This window comes from Chaetodon auriga, chromosome 20 (genome assembly GCF_051107435.1).
Source record: "Chaetodon auriga isolate fChaAug3 chromosome 20, fChaAug3.hap1, whole genome shotgun sequence".
NCBI classification, from domain to species: Eukaryota; Metazoa; Chordata; class Actinopteri; order Chaetodontiformes; family Chaetodontidae; genus Chaetodon; species Chaetodon auriga.
Genome location: NC_135093.1, coordinates 5,855,669 through 5,875,370, shown reverse-complemented (window position 1 = coordinate 5,875,370; position 19,702 = coordinate 5,855,669). Strand labels below are relative to the sequence as shown.

The window sequence follows — 19,702 nt, the reverse complement described above, 5'->3', positions numbered from 1 at the left end:
CGCTTCCTTCCTTCCTGGGTGATGGTGAAGAAAACAGGAAGCCGGAGTTTCCACATCTGCGCAGCTGAGCTTTATTTAAAAGTTTTTATAACAGTTTCATTTACAATAAAATGAACTTAAGTTTAAAAAGAAACTTCAACAACATGTTTAATAAGCTTTATTTGTAAATTATACATTGATCTTGTGAATAGAATGATTCCGCATCAAGTGAACGCAATGCAGTTTTTCAGTGTTTCGATCATGTAAACTTTTAAAGATTTCATCTTGTTGGTATGTTGCAAAAAAAAAATGATATCCCTCATTTAACATCTTCAGTTCATTTAAAAAAATGACTGAGAATGTACAGGCATGCTAGACAGACCAATATCAACAATAATCACTGTCAGAATCATTAAGTTCAAGACCCCCCCAGTCAATGAATGGTGGCCAATTGGTGCTGCAATGTGGGTTTTCGGGATGCTGCTGCCAGGTATCTGTAGCTGTCACCTCGATGGGATCTGACAGAGGGAGGCATGGAGGTGCAGTGTTGGGGTCCAGAACCTCAGGGGCTTCAAATCAAAGAGTACAAAACAAAAGCACATCACTTTCCTGACCAGAGGCAAAATCTGAAATAACTCAGAGCTCAGGCCCCCCAAAACTTACTGTGTTTTATGACATTCAGCATCTTCTCCCAGACTCTGAGCTGAAGGTTTTCCACATGCTTGGACACATTTATCAGAGGAAGAAGTTTTGGGTCTGGCAGTGCGTTCTGAGTTCTTGAGCAAATTCAAGAGATTGAGAGATAGGTTTGTGTTTTGTACAATCATTCCTCATATCCATAATAGCTGTGGAGAGCTCTCTTCCTGGTACAATTACAATGAAAAGGTTGATTGACTGCTGGACTATGCATCAGGTTGTGTGTGTGTGTGTGTGTGTGTGTGTGTGTGTGTGTGTGTGTGAGTGTGTGTGTGTGAGTGTGTGTGTGTGTGTGAGAGAGAAAGCTCAGCCTTTCAGCATTTCTTTGTACAGATTAAACAAACATGTTTATTAGTGAGCTTGAATGAATGATGAATAATACGCACCTTTCCAAGTTTGTCTTAAAGGTCTGCAAATAAAACAAGAAAAGCATTAACAGTCATCAGATGAAAGTATGAATTCAACCTTTCTTGAGTTTTAATAATCACCTGTGTGAACGAGCTGTCAGCCCTGCAGTCTTCCATTTCTTTCACGGTGTCAGAGAGCGAGAATGTGTCTCTGCTCATCTCTGCCATCAGCTGCATCATACGAATCTTCTGACCCTCTTCTTGTCTTAACGCTGCCAGTCTGCTTGCCTTCTCTGTCCTGAGGAGGGCATGAAGCTTCTCGAAGTCTTCCTTAATCTTCTCCTCTGCTTTGCGGCTCTGACTCTGTGGGTAGCAGCAAAGACTGGTCATCCTCCCTGCTTCTTTATGTATTATAGATTTGATTGATCTAAACCTAAATGTTGTTACGAAGGCTGACAAACCTTAATGCGCTTGACTGATGAATCGCAAAATGTTTTGACTATTTCAAAATCGTCCCACTTCTCTCTGATGATCTTGGAAGGAGTCTGAAATAAAAACAAGTTATAGTAGTAGTAGTAGTAGTAGTAGTAGTAGTAGTAGTTACAGTAAGACCAGATCCAAAATGTTAGTCAATCAGAGTCAACTGTCAGCTGGACACGAGAAGCTGATAGCATATGTCTATAAGCATAATACTGTGTCGTAAAATATAATGCATTATCATTTAAATGAGCAGATTTTAGTTAAGTTTACACAACGCAGAATTACAGTAACTTAAATGCTGATCGGCTTTAAGAAAAGCTTAAATAAACTGACACTGAGAAATATTTATTATGCTCAACACTGTATGTGAAACAAATACCTAAAGCAACCTCACCGGCTGTGACTCTGGGTCATTTCTGTCTCCTGATGGTTCATCACAACTTCTCTTCCTGTAGTTTTCACTCAAGCTCTGCAGAGTGTAATTAATCGGAGGTTCAGCATCATTCATCTCTTTCTGACAAAGCGGACATTTCCTAGAGATTTTCCCCTTCCAGTTTTTGTGCACGCAGGCCCTGCAGAAGCTGTGGCCGCACTGCAGCCCCACAGGTTCGGTGAAAACCAGTAAGCAAACTGGACAAGTGAGATCCTGAGCGACAGACAAGTCATCATCTCTCTGGTTCTCTCTCGCGGTGGAGGGCTCCTGTTGCCCTTCATTGTGTCTCGCTAATTTGTCTGCAAATCAAATAAACAAGTTATTAAGACAATATTACTGCAATAATTCAGCTCCAGGTTCCTCAACCAAGTTCGGTTTTTTTTTTTTTTTTTAATCAGGGTTGTAAAACATGGACATATAAAGCTGCCATACTGTAACATTTCACCTGCAGTTAACTTTGCTGCGAGGTCATTCTCATTCATCCTACAGAGGATGTCCACTGTCGTCTCTACAGCACCGTCTTCCCCATAAACCTGCACCAGTTTATCCACAGTTTCCTCTCTGCTCAGACCCTCCAGCTTGGCCTTTGGGAGGGGTCGGGATCCCTCTTTCATATTCTTGGCCAAGTACCAGTGAAATTCCTTCAGCCTGTTTTGATTCAGCTCGTCCAGGTAATCTTTCAGCAGCTTTTCGATTTGCACAGGTGTCGTCATTTTTAAGTTCCAGCAAGTTTGCAGGATGTCCAACTATCGATTGAATAACTTCTCTAGAGCTGCGATCTGACTGTGAAAGGAAAAAAAAAACAAGAGGATAAATTATGTTTAATTCCGTGTCAGTTTCATTCACATGTCTTATGACAGTGCTGTCTTGTTGTGGGATCAGTCATTTGAAGCAGTGCAGACCTGCTTCCTGTGTGGGTTTCCAGTGTCTGCATGCTGCAGCTTTGCCTGTTGAACAGACGGTGGAGGCAAAGTCTAAGCTGTGCTCTCCACGAACAGCACAAGAACTAAAAACTTAACTAAACTGAACTGAAACTGAAAATGCTGTTTGTGACATTAAAGGATCAGTTCACAGTTCAACGTTTTTCACCGTTTTCTGGCATTTTGTGGATCAAACAACTAATCGAAAGAAAATAATTGACAGACTAATCTCTCTCTCTCTCTCTCTGATGGTTTTTGTAACACCTGGTTTTAATTTGTCTTAAAACGTTTGTGTCCTTGCAGTTATACCTCAGTGATTTCTCCTTGTGTTTTTGGGCAGATTGTTATGAAAGTGACGACAACACACTGTTTTTGTGATTTTTTTTTCTTGATATCTCCTCCTGTGGAGCACACCACCGCATGGTTTCACTTTCACATTGCACGACCCCGTCACCACTTGTCAGTAACTTGGTCCCCCCCTGCTATAAGCCCGATGCCCCCCCGTGGATATTTGTTCCAGCACTGCCACTGCAACCAAACAGTTGTATGAGTTGGTGTCCCTTTGTCAAAGGTAGCTGTCTCCCTCAGAGGTATCACACACTGTACCTTACTTAGACCTTACTTACTTCTTAGAACTAACAAGTCTTGCTTCCTGTGATCCAAAGCACCAAAAATTGATCATAGCTGCACAAATTTTTCCATATATGTGTTTTTATGTATTTGTATATATGTATGAATATGTTGTCTCCAGCTAAAATAACTAATATCTTACCACACGGAAGTGGTCCCACAGAGTTTCTGTGACCTGGAACACTGAAACTTTACTGAAACTTTGAACTTTGTTCACTTCTGCTGGTTAACTTTATCTAAAAGTCAAATAATGTGCTGCTCACCTTTGTTCTTTGCTATTTAGAAGCTGTTCTTCTTTCCCTGTGCAGCTGCCACAGCTGATAATGCAAACAATGCAAGGTGTTTCTCGTTTCCGGCTGTCTGTTGCTTTATTTCGTCACTACGCTTTCTCTGCCTCCAGTGGAGAGAGCTGTGCTCTGCATTTCACAATATCGAGGTGAGGATGAAGTGTCCATACACTGCTGCCCCAGAGAAGCCTTTGGGAATTTGATTAAATGTAGACCACTGAAAGGTGGTATCAACATGATCCAGCTGCTTTAGTCTTGAACAGCGGCCCTGACTCAGACTTTAAAACCCTTATTTTAGCTGCTATTGTGCTGTTGTTGTGTATATTTCTATGCTGGGGCCATGTAGTATTTATAATTTCCTTGTGAGCAAACAAAGTTTCTCTTTACATTCAGCATCACTTACCTGAAAGGCTCTGTGTGTGTGTGTGTGTGTGTGTGTGTGTGTGTGTGTGTGTATGTCCTTGAAGCCTAAGTGTTGAATGGATTTCCTTCCTCATAAAACACCTGCAGAGCATTTTTTTCCATCTTTGATACCTGCATTGTTTACATCCATATTTACTTGTCAGCGGTCTTCTTCTTTGCTGCTTCTGCAGGCACACTGCTGTGTCTCATCTTGGATCAGTGGAAATAATACTAACATGCCCATATGTGCGGCTTTTTTCTTGCTGTAATCATGTATTATGTTCGTACACTCTGAATTTCTAACAGCAGTGAAGTGACTGACTAAACCTATGACTAGGTTTCCCTGAGTAAAAAATAAAAGCATGAAGAGGAAACTCCAAACTTTGAATGACTAAACTCTGTAATCGTCAGGAACAGGAGCTGGGGACATGTCACCTCTGATTTTTGCTGTGATATTCAGAAACGGACCGTTCTTTATTTATCTTGGCCGAGCTGACTGAGCACACTGGCATTTCATCAGCAACACCACGCTTTCCACCCTAGCAGCCACACACGCTGACGCCCGGGTGCTGCCCAACATGACCGTCACCGTCCCCGACTTGACTTATTGCTGCGAGGCGTCACGACGGTATCCGCTGAAGGAGAAAAGAGCGTTACTCATTCACTTCCCCCAGTCAGATTATTTCTCCAAAGCAGCGGAGAACAGGAGTGTCATGACTCAGCTGTTGGGCCCCATCCACTCTCTCAGTTGTGATGATGTAACAGATGGCATATTCACCCTCATTAGTCACAACAAAGGGAAAGTCATGCCTAAATGTATCGCAGCTACTGAAGCTCTGTTTGCACAATTAGTCTATTCTGGATACAAACAGAGCTTCAGTTAGCCACGGGAGTCTGCTGCAAACAGAAATGTGATATTTTGGCTCTGCAGATCGTACCACAGGACTGTTTTAGCTCCAAGAACTAAGCCTGCATGGGTGTATGGCTGCAAGCTTCAATGGGACCTGTACAAAAAGACAAGAGGCATGAAGCTGGAGAGATTTTCTGGATGGGCTCAATTTCCCAATATGGCACGAATGTTTAACCATAATAATCTAGTCACCAGCTTTCCCAATTAACGTTTTCCCCCGAGCATGTGTGGAGCCACAGTTGCAAGATGCGAGGACATCAGCATCCTCTCGCCACTTTCAAAAGTGCTGAGTGTGTTTTTCACAGCAGGGTGGCACAGGAACACCAAGTGAGGTCGACATAGATAGCTGCCATCTTTTCCACTGCAAATGCGGGAGGGAAGTTGACGTAGAGGGCTGGGCTTCTTTCTCATGTCACAGTAAGTCAGCTGGTGGTGGCTGGAGTCGAAAACATTACACGTGCGTTGAGTGCGTAGTGCAGAACGGCCATAAGGTTGCTCGAGAGGAAGATGGCAATAGGTCTGACTGTAATAATACAGCAATAATAAAACTACAATATGGAAAATGGCACACAGATTTTCTTCCTTTCGCTCACTGAGTGCCGATTTCAGCTGAAATCATCCTACTTTCCCTTCTCTCGGCCTCCCGTGCTCTCACTCCTCTTCCCTCCTCTGCTCCTCTGTCTCTCATCAAGCGGGCAAGGCGTAGTGTGTGGTTGGTGTGAGATAACAAAGGCTGAGGAGTTCACCATTATATAACTTCTGTGGAGGCTGAGGAGGTGGAGGAAGAGGAGGAGAGGCAGCAGGGTTAGCACGTAGGAAAAGGAGGGCAGGAGAGGGCTAGTAGCCTACGTTGCAGTGCTCATTTGTCTTCCACATAACACACATGCATGCAGGCACGCGCACACACACACACATCCACACATGCTGGCCTCCTTTTCCTGCTCTCCATCACGGATTCAGCAGCCTGCACTTGCAGATATGGCCTCGTAATATTTGAACTTTTTCAGTGTTTCAGCTTTGTGTTCCCACGCTGACAACCACACGTAAAGATTTTCAAGTAAAATCAGCGTTTTAGCCTCTTTTTCTCCGACAGTGTGTATGCGAGCCAGAGTGCTGAGCAGCCACACACACACACACATACACAGGGCCTCTAACTCTCAAGCTCTATGGCTCCCTCCAGCCCCACCCGCCTGTCCTCTGATGGCCTCCCACTCATGCCACATTAAACATTTAGTGAGGCACTCTGGATCTGTGTGACACCATCTTTTAGCACCGCCAAGCTAACAGCCCTCACACTGTGGAAAAACATAGGTGCATGCTCGCTGGTGGAAACCTGATACAGCAGTCACACTATTCGCTCTCACCATCCCTATCTCTGTCATGCACATACACGCGTGCACTCTCCAAAGCAAAGGCAAAATCAGTGGCTCAGAAAGGCCTACGGTGCTGAGAGCAAGACCTGCATTAATCAATATTGATTCCTGGAGTGTGCGTCTGTATGTGCATGTGCATGCACTTATGCAATGTGTATGTGTGTCTGTGTGTGTCACAGTTTGCCTCTCTGCTGCAGTGAGGTGTGACCCAGGGTTGGGTGTAGTTGGATGCAGTGAAACGCTGCTGTGATGTTCCCTGCAACATTTTGATGAATATGAGAAGAGACAGGAACTGGATCTGTCAAAGCTGCTCCTGCCGGTCACGTGCACCATTGCAGGTTCGCGTCCCTTTCAACAACATGCCACCAAATTAGGATCTACTACCCCCCAAAAAAGACAATTTTAGTCAAAACACAAGGTAAAGAATGCAGCACTATCTCCCCACATTTTCAGTGACTTCATTGAACTAGAGGCCTTGGTCTCATGCTGCACGAGCCTATTCTCGCGAGGATTCCTCCCCTTTACTACACACACACACACACACACACACACACACACCATCATCATCATCACTCCTCCTCCTCCTCCTCTCCCCAGCCCCTCCCTTTCCGTCTCTGCTCGCCTCTATCCTCTTCAGCCCTGCCTGCCTGTCAGAAAGGTACTCCAGTATTGGAGGCTAGGCTACCCTCCTCCCGGACCCCGTACGAGAGCCAGCCACCGTCGTACCCCAAGGCTCGGGCTCCCCGCTCACGGCTCCAACCATGGCAACCACCGCTACTTCCACCAGGTTTACCGACGAGTACCAGCTGTACGAGGAGCTCGGGAAGTAAGCGGCAGCCGTTACAGTGTGCATCGCGTTTGTCTTGTCGTTTTGTCCCCCACCCCCGCAACCTCGCCTCACATTATTTCTGGTTAGCCAGCTAGCAGGCGATAGCTAGCCAAAATAGCTTACGGACTAATCATGTTAAGTGCTTTGATAATGTGCCAGTGTCTGTCAGCTAAGAGTCTGTTATTGTCGTGGTGCAGTCAGGCTAAGCAGCCGTTGCTAGCGGCTAACTAGCTGCTCCCGCAGTAACGGAGAACAGCGCACTCACGTTTCGTTACTAGCCAGCGAGCTGCCATGCTGATATTGATAAACTAGCCGAGTTAGCCCACTAGCGTTGCGTCTTTTAGTCGCTAGCGGTGATGAGCACACCGCGCAGAGGTTGGTGCATTGACAGCTGTTAGCCCTTCCGCGTTTGCTAGCCGGTATTTTCTGGTCTGCCGGACCCGTCAGCGGGGCCCCGAGAGACGCCGGAGACGTAGCCCTGTGACATTTCACCGGCCCACGGCTCTGACAGCTCCGTGCTGGCTCGATAGACCAGAGGCTGTGGTCGCTAGCTAACTAGGCCGACCACTTTTTTTTTTTCTTTGGCGAGCAGCTGCAGATGATTTGTGTAACCGTGTTGAGTAACGTTACGTACCCCTGGATCTCTTAATGAGGAAGTTATTCGGTCCAGGCTGCGCTGCCGTATGTTTGCTCTGTAATGCCCATACGCGCCGCACACCAGCTGGCTCGATCATCACGTTATCAATAAACGCATTGTCGCGGTGGGTTTTATACGGAGGTTATAGTCGAGCGCTGGCAGATACAGCAGCAATTTGGCATTTACTGTATAAGAGGCAGTGACGTGTTTTCTCGGTATTTTGATGACGGCAAGAGAACCGGGCCACTGCCTCCTCTGTTTCATCATCATCATCATCAGCAGGAGCAGCAGCAGCAGCATCTGTTGTTCTTGGCCGATGAAGGCTCTCTCTTTTTCCCCCCTGTTGTATCCAAAACAGCGGCAGCAGGGCAGCATTGGCCATATGAAGACACACCGGCCTTAATTTCCAGCTGCCAGTTCCACTGACGAATAATTGCCAGTAATCGATGGCACTGATTGCACAGCCAGCGCACTGGGACACGTATACACACCTATACATCCTCCATAGTGGATCCGGGCTCTGCTGCTCCTGAATCTTGCGTAGACTGACCACTTACCTCGGCTTATGGTTCTGCACCCGTTTGTTAATGCTTTTTGCTCCGTCATAGGTTATTAACGTCAAGGAACGGGCTTGTACTTCTGTCACCTGTCACCTCTCATTTAGTGGTAAATAATTGAAACTAAGAGCGGAGTGGAAGGAGCAGAGTGCAGCAGAAAGTGGCAGCCCTCCATACATCATCAAGAGTGGTAAAAAAAAACAGCCTTCCTCTTTCAAGAAAGCTGCGTAGGGCCAGATACTGCAGGTTGCACAGGCTGTGGTAGAGGCACGATGAAAACCATGCATAATTGCTTGTTCTGTGATGCTCAAAATTGAACGATCACCATAGCAGCAAGCAGGTGAGAAATACGGAGCATTCATCTAGGTCAATATGAAACTCCTCAGAGTAGGAGTTGTTTGATAGTGCGTTGTGCACTTCCTTTTTCTGCTTAAGCATATTCATAACCCAATGTTGGTACCTTGTGAATTTATTAAATATTGCATTGTTGTGCGAGGTGCAGCCCATTCTTTGTGCTGGCTGTTGCAAATTGAATTTCCTCTGGCGCTATAGGTTGCGTCGTATTGTGTGCCTATCAAAGATTAGCCGTTAGTGGCCGTTCATATATAATCCAAGACCTGAGCTGATATCAGCACTCGTGCTTGAGAAACCTGTTATGTTGGGCCCACCTTTTCAGGTCGTACACACTGAGGCTGTGATAGTAATGACTGTAAACTGCGTGTGTGAGAGAGAGACCAAGGTTGTTAGCATACATGAAAACAAACCACTGCCACAGAAGTGGATGCACTTTCAAATGTCACACTGTGTGCATGCGTGAGAGGGAGCATTTGAAATGGAACTCATTTTTGGTTGTTTGTGTTCTTTTTTCTTAGGGGCGCTTTTTCAGTGGTGCGTAGGTGTGTAAAGAAGTCATCAGGACAGGAATATGCTGCAAAAATCATCAACACTAAGAAGCTGTCTGCAAGAGGTATGGCAACACCACGCACACTCACGCAGACACTGATAAGTGCATGTTTGCTCTGTCTGCGGTGTTCATTGGAAAGCAGAGCCATAGGGTACATATCATTTGTATCCTGTGAGGTGTATCATTAATGCTCCGGAAATCCTATTGAGAAACACTTCATTGATGAAAGTGGAAATGTCTGTTTGTAGCTAATCCAGTGAACTAAACACTTGACAAATCATAGTAGTTCATCCCATCGATGCAAAAAGCCCATAAATTCAATACGGCCGTGAAGTCATTGATTGGCAGCTTTGCCTGCTGTGGCTTACCAGAGACGCTGAAGGGACAGCCACCCTGGTGCTGTGTAGGAACTGTATATACATGTCCTCATATCCCCCGGCCTTATTGGAAAGTATGCACATAAACAGGAGTCCCAAATTTTCCCTACAGCAGAGGAAATCTTTTATTTAATCACCGTGTCTGTGGGGAGTTCTTATCAGCAACCTATTGGTGGTTTAATGACCCTCTTTATAAACACTGTATTGAATAACTCTCAATCTCTCCTCTGTGGTATCATTAGACAACCGCCGTACAATGAATTGATCCAGATTTCTAAGACGCTCGTCATGGAAAGGGCACACGGTTGGGACGGAAATAAAACAATTAGACCTGGCGGGACATGAAAGATGTTTCTTGTCTGTTGTGCCATTAATTGTCGCTTTGGTGTATTCACCGACCTCCGCGGCCCGCTCCCGCATTGTGTTTGTCGCGTTGCTTTTACGTCTCTGCGCAGATCCGCACCCGCGTGCACATGCCTGGTGTGGCGTGCCGTGATGTAGCGATGACGTGAGCTCATGTCAGTGTGTCAGAGTCTCCTCTGGCTTCAGACTGAGATGCTTAATTGCTTTCTCCTTTTTGTATCTGACAAATTAGGCCTGCACTCCTTCCTGACATTCACACACACCTGGCTTCCTTTGTTCTCCTTTCCTGCGCTCTCTCTCTCTCGTTACCGCCGCCTCTCTTTCTGCACTCGCCTCTCTCCCTCATTGCCTTTCTCCTGTCTCTCTACGAAGGGGGATTGGTTTGTATTGAGGCTAATCCACTTATGCTAAATGTATCTCATCAACCACTAAGACCCCACGGATTCCATAGGCGCCTCCCTGTTTGCCCTGTTGTTGTCTGTGTCTGATGGCATTTGTGTGTGTGTGTGAGTGTGTGAGACAGAGAGAGCAGGGAGCAACACTAATAGAGCATGTCTGCATTGTGAGGCATCTGTGAGTGTGTTGTAATACCGTTATTGTTCTATCCCCGCCATCAAGTGTCCACACAGGGCAGCTCCTGGTATTAACGTCCCACCAAGGAAAAGTCAGGGCTCAGCAGAAAGCTGTTGGCTCTTCATAGAGGCAGGCAGTACAATGTAGGCCTGTGCATGTGTGTGTGTGTTTGCCAGGGGGAGAAGAAAGCTGGCCAGGAGAGGAGGAGGAGGAGGAGGAGGAGGGGGAGGAGGTTTTTAACAATATAGTCTTGCAAGGAGATCAGTGACACTCCACACCAAGGAAGCAAGGTGAAATGAGACAGAACAAGACACGACAGAGTGAGCGAAGGAGGGAACGAGAGGATTTTGTGCTAAGAGAAGAGTTGCGGTAGGCCGGCCGGCTGACGCAACATGCACCTACACGCACACTGAAACACAACATCCACACACACACACACACACACACAGACACACACACACACGGGCAGCCAGTGCGTGAGCAGGCAGCTTGCCTGGTAGGATTTGGGTGGGTTTTTTTTAGCCTGATGGGGCGAGTGTGACCTCACGCGTGGCCTGGTGGGTAAGTCTCTCAAAGCTCTGGTAAACACTGCAGTAATCTGAGGAGTTGGGGGGGGGAGAAAAGGGAGGCAGGGAGGGAAAGGAAGTAAGGAAGGAAACAAAAAAAAAGGAAGGAAGCGTGGGAGGGCGGGATGTCAGGGATGGATGTAGGTAGCTGGCTCTGGGATAGTCCAGCCTACGAGCAGTTGGGGGTGGATGCAAGTGGGCAGCAGGGTACAGGGTATATACACACACACACACACACACACACACACACACACACACACACAAAACACATACACCTGATTCTCACCCCAGAAATTCAAATGGTTTCGAAGCAAAATTCCCCCCTCAAAAGCCCTCAATTTAAAGCAAAAACACCATAAAACATAATCAAGAAATAAATTAGTTTGACGTCATAGCGTGCAAAGTGTTGCATTGGTGTGACGGAAGTTTCACTGCAGAGTGGATGCTCTGTCTTATTTTGTTGTTTATGAGTGGAGTGACGGTGAAAAGTGGATGGCTGCTGCATTGTCTGCTGCAACACTGTGAGAGAGAGAGAGTGTGTCAGTGTGAGACAGACTGTCGGCTTTAATACGCTACTCTAATACCTTTCCCCCCTCAGCGTTGTTTGAGTGTCCTCCAGTTAGCGTCCCGGGGCTGTTCGATTGCCCAGTGACAAATATTCCAGACATGTTCCTTCACTATTATTATTTATTGCTCAACAACGTCCCAACTTTCCAGTTCAGTCCAGTTGGTTTCTTGCTCACCTCCTGTAGCCAAAGTCTCATTATTATTAATGGAAAACCATTGGGATTCAGCAGCCCCCCCCCACCCCCCCACCCAAGTGTCGCCTGGTTCCAGACCTCTGAATCACCGCCCACATCTCCGCTGATTTGGACAGGTCTGGTGTTGGGCTCGCTCATTGCCGTTTTCCCCAGCTGGAGAAGCAGTCGGCCAATCAGAGCTTGTAGGAGGGATTAAAAATGGGGATGTCATCTTTGTGTACAGATACATTCATCAAAAATGGTGGCAGAAACACGGACACAAGAACATTAATATGCATGGATGATACTGACTACTAAAGCGTAACTTTGCTGTACTTTATTTTATTTGTTATTTGTTATTGTTCATACACTTTTTTTTAATGACATCATGTATTCGTACATCAGCTGCCACACAAGCTTTACCTGCTGAACACCACCTGAACGTTTGAGCCTCGCACACATCGGATATATCAGTGAAGGAATATATCATTATTTCGTCTTGCAGTACGTTACACTGGCACAAAACTCCATTAAATATTAAAACCGATGTGGACAAGTAGGAGTCAGTTTGTGTGTGTGCATGTGTGTTAAAGAAAATGGCGAACACAGGCTGAATAATAAAACAAAATTCAGTCTGATTGTCAGGCAGTGCGCTTCCTGTCATTGATCACAGAGTAGCTCGGTAGGATACCCGATGTGTTAACGTATACATATCATACAATACCACTTGAAATCTGGGCTCGACTACAGCTGAAAAAACTCTTACTGGAATTCACACGTGTACTGTGAAGGTTTGAGATGATTTAACTGATAGAAAGAAAATGTTTTTGCCTGGCAAACAGCCAGTAAGTTCGAGTTTATGTGTCCACTGACTGACTGGACAGGCCAGCGAAGGCGAAGGGACAGTCTTAGCTGAATCCTTGATGAGAGCAAGCGAAGTGGTCAGGTTTTGTGAGCTGGAGTCCCTAAGACGGACAGAGCCTTCAGAGGAGATCTCAGAGCCTTCAGAGGAGATCTCAGAGCCTTCAGAGGAGATCTCAGAGCATTCAGAGGAGATCTCAGAGCCTTCAGAGGAGATCTCAGAGCCTTCAGAGGAGATCTCAGAGCCTTCAGAGGAGATCTCAGAGCATTCAGAGGAGATCTCAGAGCCTTCAGAGGAGATCTCAGACTCAAGAGATGGTTTCAGAGATTGCAAAGGGAACCTTCTCCAGCGCTAGAAGGCAAGCCAAGAGCCTGCTGGCTGCAGTAAGAAGGCTGCAAACCAAAGAACACTCACATATTCCACACCTACGTCAAGAGTGGTAGGATTAAACTGCACACACATACACCTCCGGAGACAGATAACATACATACCTTTCTTTATGCCAGTCCCACACCAGAGCTAAAGTGAGAACTGTGACTCTTACAAAGACTTTGAAAAGTACCCGGATCTTTTGTGTGCACAGTTTGTTTTTTTTGAGTATTTCACTATAATCACTCATCCTGTCCTTACAGTTACATCTATTATTCATTTCTCACACTGTACTTAGTGATACTTGGCTGTGCTTACTGATTACAATTATACTGCGATCAGTAGGGAATCAAAATGTGGTGTAGAGCCATCTTTGTTAGTATCCTCTGAAAACATCTGTACTCACCCCCAAAATACAGTCACGTTATAAATATTGAAGTACTCTGTCAAGAGTAAAGTGTTATTTCCCAGTTCAAACCATTTCGATGTAAACTTGCCTAAAACAGACTGAACTGGACCCTCAAGCCTTCAGTCAGGTTGTTAGCTTCATGCATGTGTGGCAGAGAGAGGGGTGGGGGTGTTTTTGTATGTGTGTATGTGTGTGTCAGGTCCTCTCCATCCTCCTCAGCTGATGTAAGATGGCTGTAGGCCCGCCCCGTGGCAAAGCAGATGGCCAATTAGAGAGCAGCAGGAAGTGCCAGTAATTACCCTCCAGCTCTCTCTTTCCTGTCTTCTTCTACCACACACTCTCACACCAACAAATAAGGAGATTGAATGAATTAGTGAGTGCTGCAGTGACACTGCACCAGGCCAGACAGTTATACACAAACACACACACGCACACACCGGGGAGCTGTGATCCTCTTCTAGCAAATGGACGTTCCATGTAATCCTCCCTCCTTCTCTCGGCCTGTCTCTCCGTCCTGCGTCACCGGTGTAATTAGAAAGAGGTTCAGGTCTCTCCCTTATTCACTGTCTGTCTCTCAGATGAGGGAAATCTATACCTGCGGGGAGACGTGGGGAGGTTAGAGGAAGGTAGATGCGCAAAGTGTAGCATCGTGTTTGAGAGGAGGAGACAGAGATTCAAAACAGCTCGACTGCAGCTCAAAGCAAGTCCAAGTTAGCAACAAGTTGGAGAAAATCAGACAAAGGAAGGGCACAGAGACGTGTCGGCGGGTGCAGAGAGGGGTGCTGCTCTTACACTATGCCTGCGTGAACTGTGTTGCATTGCTTGAGGAACAGTTGGGTTAGTCGATTGCTCAGCAACAGCATGTGAGTTTTATCTGAGGCTGTTGCTGCACTGGGGAAATGAATGCAAATCTTAGTGAGCCTGCCTCTGTGTGGTGTAATCACTGCGGGGATGTGGGGTTGACTTGGCTTCGACAGCGATAACACACACACACACACACACACATCCACGCACTGAGTCATTCTGGGTCTTCGGCGCAGTCGCCCCAAGTGACCTCTGACCTGAGCCGCGTGGCTTCTGAAGTCATGGGAGGGGGCAGTTTAACAGCGTCATGTGAGGGACACACCTACATCTTGTACAGACACACATGTGCACACACATACTGCTACGTGATTCAGTAAAATCTGCCCCGGGAGCTCACCTGGTACAGCGTGTACCGTATATCAAGGCTGAGTCCTTACTGCAGCAGCCCAGGTTAGGAGGGAGACTGCAAGTCAGTCGTCCCCCCCCCCACCACCTCTCATCTGCCCTTCCTGTCTCCAGCTGTCTCGTTCACAAATACAGCAAAATGCCAAAAAAAAAATCATCTTTTAGAAAAAATCCTCAAACAAGGATGGTTGTTGGACATGGGGCAATTGTGTGTGTGTGTGTGTGTGTGTGTGTGTGTGTGTGTGTGTGTGTGTGTGTGTGTGTGTGTGTGTGTGTGTGTTCGCCCCCCCCTCCCAGCCAGAGGTGCAAACACACCGATGTTCTGCAACTGGGCTTCACACCAGCCCCTTTACACACATACCACACGCACACATACACGCTTGCAGGTGCAAACTCATGCACCCATTGCTACACACAGCCTCATTAATTTCCACAATAACCTTAAATAAAACCATACATGCGGTCACCGGAGCTGAAATGCACCTTGTGACTGTTACCTTTCAGAGGCAAATGAGGCCACTCAGCTCGAACGGCTGTATTGCTAATAGGTTTGTTCCCTGGCTTGAAATATTTGCCTTCGCGCACACCAAACACTTATCTTTTTGTGACACAAATTGCCTCGTCCTTTTCAAATATTTTCATTTACATACTTCATTTAACCGCACGGGCTTGTTTTCGTTTGTGACTGACGCTCCAGTAAAACGTTAGAACAAAGCAAACCGCTGTAGTGGTTTGTAGTAAGTATTCACAGGAAGTGTGTTTTCATGACAAAGCAGTTGGATCGGTGTTACTGTGCACTGGGCGTAGACCATAGACTGCAGCCTGTAGGATGGAGAGAAGTCATGAGCACCTATGTGTGCCATATGTAGGACTTTTTAAACAGTATTACTTCTCTGACTGTCTTCAATAATCTTTTCAAAATTGATGCATGTGTATCATCGGGTGGCCTAGTGGTTAAGACCCACACCATTATAACCACAGTACCCGTCTGGATTCTCTGCCACCCTTCCTGTCTGCCTCTGTACAGTCACAAAATGGCCCAGATATTAAAAATAGAATAAAAAAATAACACAAATTGGTGCATACTACAAGATATTTTCATTGTTTCTGCAGGAATATGGAGTTTTTACGTGTTTCCGTTATTTTGTCCTCCCCCTGCAGCACCCATAGACTGCTGAATGTGTCGTTTACAGCGTTTGTTCGTCAAAAGCATGAAACTTCAGCTGAATTAGCTATCGAGCACAGGTGTTTGACCGGGTAATGGCTTCGCCGCTCTGTGACCAAACTTGTCTAAACAGCAACTTTTCTCTCCTCAGACCATCAGAAGCTGGAGAGGGAGGCTCGTATCTGCCGTCTCCTGAAGCATCCCAACATTGGTGAGTCGCATTTAGGCTCGTGCTTTGCTGATATTTGTTGTCTGTAAGTGAGAGTTTCCCAAACATTGTTCATCACAATTAAAATACTGAGTGTGAAAGTTCATCCTCAACCTTGGAAACCGCAGACTGATCTGAGCTCAAAAAGGGAAAAAGGCTGATTAAGTGAACCTTGATTTAAGATTGTCGTACTCTGACGTTCTGATACAGAAACCCACAGATGCTCGTCAGTTTGTTCTTAAAGAAATCAAGGCTTTGATGTTGTCTTATTGGATAACTGCTGTGCAGGTAACAAGCTAACAAGCTGTTACAAGAGTAACAGCTTTCTTACAACAGAAAAATAAAATATGAGATGATTTTATGCTTACAAGGAGTATAAATCCTAATCCAGAGGACACTCAGTCAAACAGTCATGTAAACTGGGATATGAGTAATAAGAGGCCTGTAGACAAGTTCAGCTAAGTCTGACTCTGCTATCACAGAGGTGGTTAGCAACTGCCAGTTTGTGGGTTTTTCTCGGTTTTCCTCTCCATTTACGAGCGTGACAGAGTTCTTAATTACAAACCAGTCGCATGTCGCATCGTGCAAAAAAAAAAAAAAAAGCAAAATAAAAGAGCTTATGGCTCGAATATGTCTCCCCGACCAGCACGTTGCCTTTAAGATTTACTGAGCTAATTAGCAGTGTGTGTATTTAAAAGGCAACAGTGGGTTCACTTCTTATTCCCATTTATCATGTCGTTGAGTCTTAAATGATGCTCTAACTTTCACTCATTTTCAGTGTGATTATAGCCGATTATAGCGCTGCTGCTGTCAGTTATGGACATCGGTGCTCAGAGCAAAGCTTCGGTGGAGGCATACGGAGAATGGAGCCGGAGGGTTTGTCAGATTGTACAAATACCGTCAATCATCAGCTGATCACCAATCGGCACGTGCCTAATTAATCAGCATATTAGCAGGAAGATAAACACAGTAAAACATCTTTGTAGTTCAGAGACCTGAAGAAACAACGCGGAGTCTGTCGAACAGCAGAAGTGACGGCTGCCATCGTTGTGTGTTTGCCAGTGTTTCAACACGACCACTTTGTTATGTTAGTATCAAGATGCTAACGGCTCAGCACTGCGAGCCGTGGTGTGAATTTGGTTCAGATCAGTTGTGCAGCTGTCGTGACGAACAGATGGATGTGCAGATGACATCACCATTGTTGCCTTAATAGACGAAATCAGTCAGAACGAGCGGCGACAGAAGGTCATCTTCCTCTTTGTGACAGCGTGACAGCAGATCTGTGCTCGGCCTGATGGCATGAGACGGACGTCTTCTGTGTCGGACGTGTTTGTGAGAAGTGTCCTCGGCTTCTCTGCCGCTTTCATTACGTGTGACTTTTAATTGTGTTATTGTGGAAATGTGGGCCGTAGTGATGATTGAAGAATGAAATGCTTCGCGCTGCTCTGATGGAGATGTCTGGAGGACAAATGTGTGTTAAAGGGCAGAAAGGGGGAATATGACAAAATCAATGACACCTTTCCCACTGCACCCCTCCTTATTTCTCTTCTCCTCATGTCCTAGATTTCTGTCGGCCCCTCCGGCACTCCTTCGCCCCTCGCCTACTTTTCCTCCTCTCTTTCCCCCTTCTTTATAGATTTTTCCCTCTCTCTTGTCCTTCCTCCTCTTTTTGACGTATTTTTGGCATCGTCCGCATTCAAACTTTTGGACAAAAGAGGGCACAAAAAAAGAGACAGATGGAGAGACGAAAGCAGGAGGAGTAGGAGACAGATGGAGGGAGAGCGCGAAGATGGGAGGAGGAGGAAAGAGCAGTCGCTCTTGTTTCTTGCTGCAGGGCCATCCTACTTCATCTTATTATACAACCGATATTCATTTTACATAACGATAACTGTGGCTCCCTGACACTAAACCTAAGCTGTATCTCAGGCCCGTCCTCTAATGCCCGGCTCCTGCTGCCTGGATCCTGCTTTGTCATTCTGCTGCTGTGTTGTTGACAGTAGGGCTGGGGTGGTTACCGCATAACCGCAGTATTGTGGTAATCGAGCTCATTACTGTAATCACCGCTTTATGTTTTCTGCTCTCGACCAAACTCTCACTTATCTCCATCAGTAATCAGGAAACAGCTCTTTTTGGGTAAACATAACATTTCCTTGCCTGGTCCCAGATCCCTGAATCACTGCCCACATCTGCAATGTTTTTTGTTTTTTTTTTAACTTATTCACATGCTGTAGGTTACGTCTTGTGCTCTTTGACAGCCGTTTGCCCCGTAGCCAATCAGAGCTTTGCACGTAGAATTAAGAACGGGGACGGGTCGTCGTCCCGTGTCAGAGCCTGCAGCCTCAAAAACGTGGCTCTGCAAGTGGATGTAAGAAATGATAATTCATTAATCTGCTTTTCTCTTTGATCAGCTTCTCAAACATTAAATTAGCGGCTTAGCAACTGTAACATTAACATCTCTGTCCAGTGAGTACTTACTGGTTAAGGTTAGGCACAGACCATATAACCACAAACCCCGGTCTGGTCCTACCCGTGTGAAGCCGATGTTATAAGGATAGTTTGGAGCCCCCTCTTCACCAGTAACTGGACGGCTGAACTAAACATAGAAGTCAAAGTAATAAACCTCAATACAATCTCAGTTGCTCAACGGTTAGCTAGAGTACCAGCTACCGGAAATTTGACCCCAAACAAAAACGCATTCCTGACACTTGGCTTCAGTAATCATTCGAGGGGGTTTCATTAAACGGTATTTAATTGGCGAACCGGTGGATGCACATCACATCACATCGCAGCCGTTTCTCTCTTTTTTTTCCCTCAGTCTATGTGGAGGTTTATTATTCAAACACAACAGCGGCTCTTGATTTCTTTCACCTGACGCCTGCCTTTCCAGCTCTGTCTCACTGCCCACCTTTTCTCTTGCAGTGAGACTCCATGACAGCATTTCAGAGGAAGGCTTTCATTACCTAGTCTTTGACCTGTGAGTGTATTCTGTACACACACACACACACTCACACACACACACACACACACACACACGGTGACATTTTATCCATGCGTGTGACTGCGGTTTGTTTGCGTATGCTAACAGCTCCTCTCTCTCCTCCTCTGTGTCTCTCTCTGTCTCCGTCTTTCTTTCCCCCTCCTCCTCTTTCTTTCATTCCTCCCTGCCCCCCCCCCCCCCCCCCCCCCCCCTCCCAGGGTGACAGGAGGGGAGCTGTTTGAAGACATCGTAGCCAGGGAGTACTACAGTGAGGCTGATGCCAGGTAAGCGCCTCACACGGAGCTGCTCTGAACATACAAACGCTGCCGCAGACGTACGCCGTAATCCCATTAAACATATGAACGCTCACTCTCGTTTTGTCAAGCACACAGTGGTGGATAGAACTCGTATTCTGTCAACAAGTGCATCAATATACTTGCCTTTCTTTTCGCCACGTGCGTCTCTCTCCATCCTCCCACTACATGTCACTGAAATGAACA

General features: G+C 46.1%; 2 protein-coding genes across 15 annotated transcripts in view; one reads left to right on the top strand and one right to left on the bottom strand.

Annotated features, from left to right (window-relative positions):
- Positions 1–366: 366 nt before the first annotated feature.
- Positions 367–2,783, bottom strand: LOC143339277 (E3 ubiquitin-protein ligase TRIM35-like). Its single transcript, XM_076760445.1, has 7 exons — positions 2,381–2,783; positions 1,897–2,234; positions 1,484–1,567; positions 1,164–1,385; positions 1,062–1,084; positions 643–755; positions 367–548 (listed from the first exon to the last, which is right to left on the bottom strand). The coding sequence occupies exons 1-7, from the start codon at positions 2,646–2,648 to the stop codon at positions 367–369; spliced, it is 1,230 nt and encodes a 409-aa protein (XP_076616560.1). The 5' UTR covers positions 2,649–2,783.
- A 4,289-nt stretch (positions 2,784–7,072) lies between these two features.
- LOC143339519 (calcium/calmodulin-dependent protein kinase type II subunit gamma-like) overlaps positions 7,073–19,702 on the top strand; it is a 35,783-nt gene continuing 23,153 nt past the window's right edge. For 13 of the 14 annotated variants that reach the window (XM_076760809.1, XM_076760800.1, XM_076760807.1 and 10 more), the window contains exons 1-5: positions 7,079–7,283; positions 9,353–9,447; positions 16,169–16,228; positions 19,145–19,199; positions 19,421–19,486. In XM_076760809.1, coding sequence (XP_076616924.1) covers positions 7,219–7,283; positions 9,353–9,447; positions 16,169–16,228; positions 19,145–19,199; positions 19,421–19,486 — 341 coding nt within the window. In that variant the 5' untranslated portion in view covers positions 7,079–7,218. Of the gene's footprint in view, positions 7,284–9,352; positions 9,448–16,168; positions 16,229–19,144; positions 19,200–19,420; positions 19,487–19,702 lie in introns of all 14 variants that reach the window. The other variant, XM_076760805.1, reaches the window with a different exon arrangement.

What these genes read in the sequence shown, in the direction of transcription:
- LOC143339277 (XM_076760445.1), bottom strand. Translation starts at nt 2,648, where the DNA reads ATGACGACACCTGTGCAAATCGAAAAGCTGCTGAAAGATTACCTGGAC. An exon ending in CGCAGCAAAGTTAACTGCAG is followed by an intron (nt 2,235 to 2,380) that starts GTGAAATGTTAC and finishes TTTGATTTGCAG; the next exon opens with ACAAATTAGCGAGACACAAT. An exon ending in CTGACAGCTCGTTCACACAG is followed by an intron (nt 1,085 to 1,163) that starts GTGATTATTAAA and finishes TTTTATTTGCAG; the next exon opens with ACCTTTAAGACAAACTTGGA.